Genomic DNA, 4331 nt, shown 5'->3' on the forward strand with positions numbered 1-4331 from the left:
CCGGTGAATTCGGCTGTCGTTCATTCAAAAAACACTCGCCTTGAACAGTTTGTTTTCTACCTTGTCATGTGAAAAAACTCGCGTGTTTTCATAAGCCATGCATAATTCGGCTGAAGTTCACTGAACATTTCACTTCAAGATTCTGTATTAGAGAGTTAAAAACTTCAGGCAAAAGTGTTAAATTCGACCTGTCGAACTATTTTAGTTTGTAAACTATCGCAGAAAGTGAACTTTGATGGTTTGACACTTTTGACAGCTTTAGTCTTGTACAGCCAATCAGATTATTTGAACCATGCTAACAGAGATTCTGATTGGCTTATTGTAGCGTGCTTCATGAGAGTATAGAGCATGCTAACGACACTGTTGTTCGCTTTGGAGATAAAGTTTATTTTGAAAATTGAAAGTAATGCTCGGGGAATTTAATGGATTATTTATTATAAAACAAATAGAGAAGCCTTGACTGTGTTCTGTTCTTTTATAAAGCACTCAGGAAGCGGCTAGAGCACTCAAGAAGTGGGGAGAAACACGAGACGTAGTCGAGTGTTTCTCCCTACACTTCTTTCGTGCTCTAGCCGCTTCCTGCGTGCTTTATTACAGAACAGAGCACAGTCAAAGCTTCTCTATTTGTTAAATAATATACATGAAAAGATACGAGATAGCTTATCATAATTATGCAGAAGCAAAGCGCGCGCAACAAGTGCAAAAATAATTTATTCAAAATTCTGCATTCGGTCAAAACAACTGCGTATGATCAAAATAATAATGTATATATGTTATTTGCCGGCTGGGAGGTCCGTATGGTGAAAAACTGTGACCGAGGTCTTGAAAATACTGCCCGAGGTTTTTCACCATACGGACCGACCCTTAGCCGGTAAATAACATATTTATTGTTTTTAAACTTGACGAAATTCTTTCCGAAAGAACCCGAATGATTTATGGCCGTAAATACGGCAAGATCTTCCATAAACTGAACAATTTTTGAGTGAGTAAATGGTAGTTAAAATAGAGGTGATGCAAATTTAAGAGAGATGCCTCAGCGAAACATTTTCATTTCCGTAACGATAAAGGTGATTTAAAAGGCTTCCAAACAAACTTTAAAACATTATTTTTACAAGTATCTGTCACAATCTGACACCTGTCAATTAGAGAGCGCGCAAGAAAAAAAAAAGCGTAGGAACATTTGAAAACCAACAGAACTAGTTTGGCAAGGACTGTCACGACAATGTTTTCTTCAAAATCAGTTAATGATCTAACGGAAAGTATTATTCACTCTCATCGACCATTCATTCATGTACGAAGATTTACCTCTGATCATTAAGTAAACGGCGAGGAAAGTAATTGTGAGTAAATTCAATTTCTTTATTTTGAAGTTGTGAGAGTTTGCTCGTTTGTTTGCTGTAATGGCGTGTTTAACTCTGATCTTTCCTTCACAAAAACTAAATTCGAACGGCACACTCCAACGAGACACAAGGGAATGTAATGCGGCCTTTTCTCTAAAAATTCCTTCAATTTCTGTTGTGCAATTTAAGGTACAAATGTCCAAATTGAACGGAATTGGAAAGACTCACCAGGAGCGTATATTTGTTGTAGAACTTAAATTAAAACTTCGCTCGCTCTTTCACTATGAACAAATTGCTCGAGAAAATTCAGATATTAAATGAATGAAAGTTCCATCGTTCAGTTTAACTGTAACCAAATACCTCACGTTTCAACTTTCTGGGTACTTTTTGTGAACGGTTAAAATTAATTGCAGACGGTTTTTAGGCCGCTTGTCAACCAACGTAATGACACTATTGTTTATACAAATTCATTCTAAAACCAATATTTTTCTGTCAACCAAAGTGATTTGATAGAGAGAAAAGAGAGGATTCATAAGTTATTTATCGGCTTGAGGTAGTGACCGACGTGTTTGCTTAAAAATACTGCCCAGCCGGAAAACGAGGTATATTTATGAAAAATGACAACGAAAGTTGGGATGTACTCGGCGACTCACGAAAGCGTTACCGTGGCCCGTGGGCAGAGATAGGAAAATACTGACCGGGTAAAGAACCAATCAGATTGCAAGATTCGTTACCGTACCCTCTAAAAAAACAATAAATAAAGATATTTTCACATCTTTAAGGCGCAAAAAAGTTCAAAGTCCGGCTGAACAGTTCAAGGAATCGTTCAGTCTGTGTCCGAATCACTTTCGATGAAATGGAATCGTCGTTTGCGAGGTTTAACCATGTTTGTTTTTAATTTCGGCGTAGAATCGCTTGAGCAAAGTGTTAAGCTGGGCCGGCTCGTAATTATGATTTCCTTGGCAATTCCCTTCTCTATACACTACATTTTCCAAACCGACAACCGAAAAGTACTGCTTTCTACAGTGTTTTTGTTGTTAGAGCTGTTTTTCAGCTACTGTATTGTTGTTGGGGTGCTGAAAGAAAACCTTCTTAAAACGCCAGCCATTGTTTCGCTTACAAATTTTCAGCGTATCCAAATGTTGCGACATCCAAGGCTCACATTTGATTGGCTATCTATGAGTTTCTTTGGTTATTGACCAGTCAGAATGTCTAGTTTGTTGCTTTCTATGCACTGAATTAACCATCTTCTTCATTGAATTACTTGAAAACTGCATTTATCTTATCCAATCAGAACTGACCAATTTTTTCATGTATATTATTAAGTAACATAACTTCTCAGGTAAACGCCAAAAGCTTTCAAAACTCTATTCAAAGTTTTTAGAAACTATTCATCTCCATTTATTTGATTTTCAGGCATATGATTCTCCAGACGAAGCTGTTTTGCTGGCGGTTTGGGTTTACTTAGATACAGGACTATCTTTGAATTAACGACGTACAGGTGTAGTATAGCTTACCTGTTGTTCCTGTTCAGCTGCACTCAAGACGTCTTCCGACATTTAGATATCATATGTCAGATATTTTGAAAGCTAATTTCGAGTCTTGATAGTTGTGTGTTTATTCTCTAGCACTATTCCCTGGCGTGCTGTTTTCTTGTTCATTCGGAAAACCGCCTTTGGTCAAATTTGACTCCATCTTATTTTTCAGAGGATACGAAGTACTTCGTTATCAGTGAGGTATGTTCTTAAGATTTCATTCGTTTACAAACTCTAGTTTTGAGGAGATGAGGTAAAGCGAGTTAAAATGTGTGGAGAGAAGTTATGGAAAATCCTTTGTAAGCCTGTGGGAAATTTTAGAATTTAAGTTTTATTTCCTTCTTTTAATGCTTATGAAACGGTTGATGTATTTGAGACCTCATGTGAAAAGCCTGTTGCTTCTCAGCCTTCGCTACAAGTGGAAAATAAAACATGAGAAATATTTTTGCTTTTAAAAATTTTACTTATATTTCAGCGTACCAAACAGTTAGTTTGTCTTTGAAATTCAGACTGAACTGTTTCCTGTTATTTTCAAAGCAGCTAACAGAACTCAGAGAAAATGCGGCCTCTCTACTCAGCTTCAGAGTGTATTCCATGGCTTGTGGTCCTCACCATCGAGTGTATGGCCATAGTCATCCTTAATACTATCACCGTTCTTGTTTTTGTGAAGAAGAAGCGTCAGCTACAGCGGCGGAGTACATATTTAATCATCCATCTGGCGATGGTCGATCTCTTAGTGGGCGTAGTCTCTGGGCCGCTACAGATTGAAATAGGAATGTCGCAGTTCTGTCCTCTATGGAAAGAAAAGACTATTTCGTCTCAGCATTTATCTTTTGCATTTGTATATTTATTCTCGTCCACTTCCCTTACAAATCTTACTGCTGTTTCCTTAGAACGGCTACACGCAACATTTTTTCCATTCAGGCATCGCTTTGTGAGGAAATGGGTTTATAGAGCCATAATTATTATCATTTGGTTAATGGCTATTGTTAGAGAGGTCGCTCAAATTGTCTTAAAGGGAATCGCTGATCGAGCTGTAATTAATACTTACTTGTACATCCTATTTTATGCAGTTTCTCTATTTGTTATTTGTGTATCTTACATCCTCATTACCTTCAAAATACGATGTAGTTGTCATCCTCAATTCCATTCCAGGTCCAAAAGAGAAAGAAAACTGACGGGTACTGCGCTTATCGTCACACTTGTATCGTTACTTTGTTTTCTACCCGCGATGATATATGTAGCGTGTCTTCGCGTTTCCTTCACTTGCTTCAGAAATTTTCGTATTGATATAGCTATGACAGTTCTATTTTTAGCCAACTCACTTGTAAATCCTATAATATACGCTCTTCGGATGCCAGGATTCAGAAAATGTTTATTACAGCTAGTTTACAGGGTTCCACACCTTTCTGATGGCCAAGCAAACCTGCCACTTCGTAACCTTCGGAGAGCGTAG

At 37.6% G+C, this 4331-nt stretch overlaps 1 protein-coding gene across 1 annotated transcript; it reads left to right on the plus strand.

Moving 5' to 3' along the window:
• Positions 1-3434: 3434 nt before the first annotated feature.
• On the plus strand, positions 3435-4331 carry LOC149040561 (uncharacterized). The gene is made up of 3 exons (XM_089181575.1): positions 3435-3821; positions 4031-4056; positions 4151-4331. The coding sequence occupies exons 1-3, from the start codon at positions 3435-3437 to the stop codon at positions 4329-4331; spliced, it is 594 nt and encodes a 197-aa protein (XP_089037701.1).

This window comes from Pocillopora damicornis, chromosome 9, assembly GCF_964200805.1.
Source record: "Pocillopora damicornis chromosome 9, jaPocDami1.2, whole genome shotgun sequence".
NCBI classification, from domain to species: domain Eukaryota; kingdom Metazoa; phylum Cnidaria; class Anthozoa; order Scleractinia; family Pocilloporidae; genus Pocillopora; species Pocillopora damicornis.

What these genes read in the sequence shown, in the direction of transcription:
- LOC149040561 (XM_089181575.1), top strand. Translation starts at nt 3,435, where the DNA reads ATGCGGCCTCTCTACTCAGCTTCAGAGTGTATTCCATGGCTTGTGGTC. An exon ending in ATCGCTTTGTGAGGAAATGG is followed by an intron (nt 3,822 to 4,030) that starts GTTTATAGAGCC and finishes ATTCCATTCCAG; the next exon opens with GTCCAAAAGAGAAAGAAAAC. An exon ending in AAGAGAAAGAAAACTGACGG is followed by an intron (nt 4,057 to 4,150) that starts GTACTGCGCTTA and finishes CACTTGCTTCAG; the next exon opens with AAATTTTCGTATTGATATAG.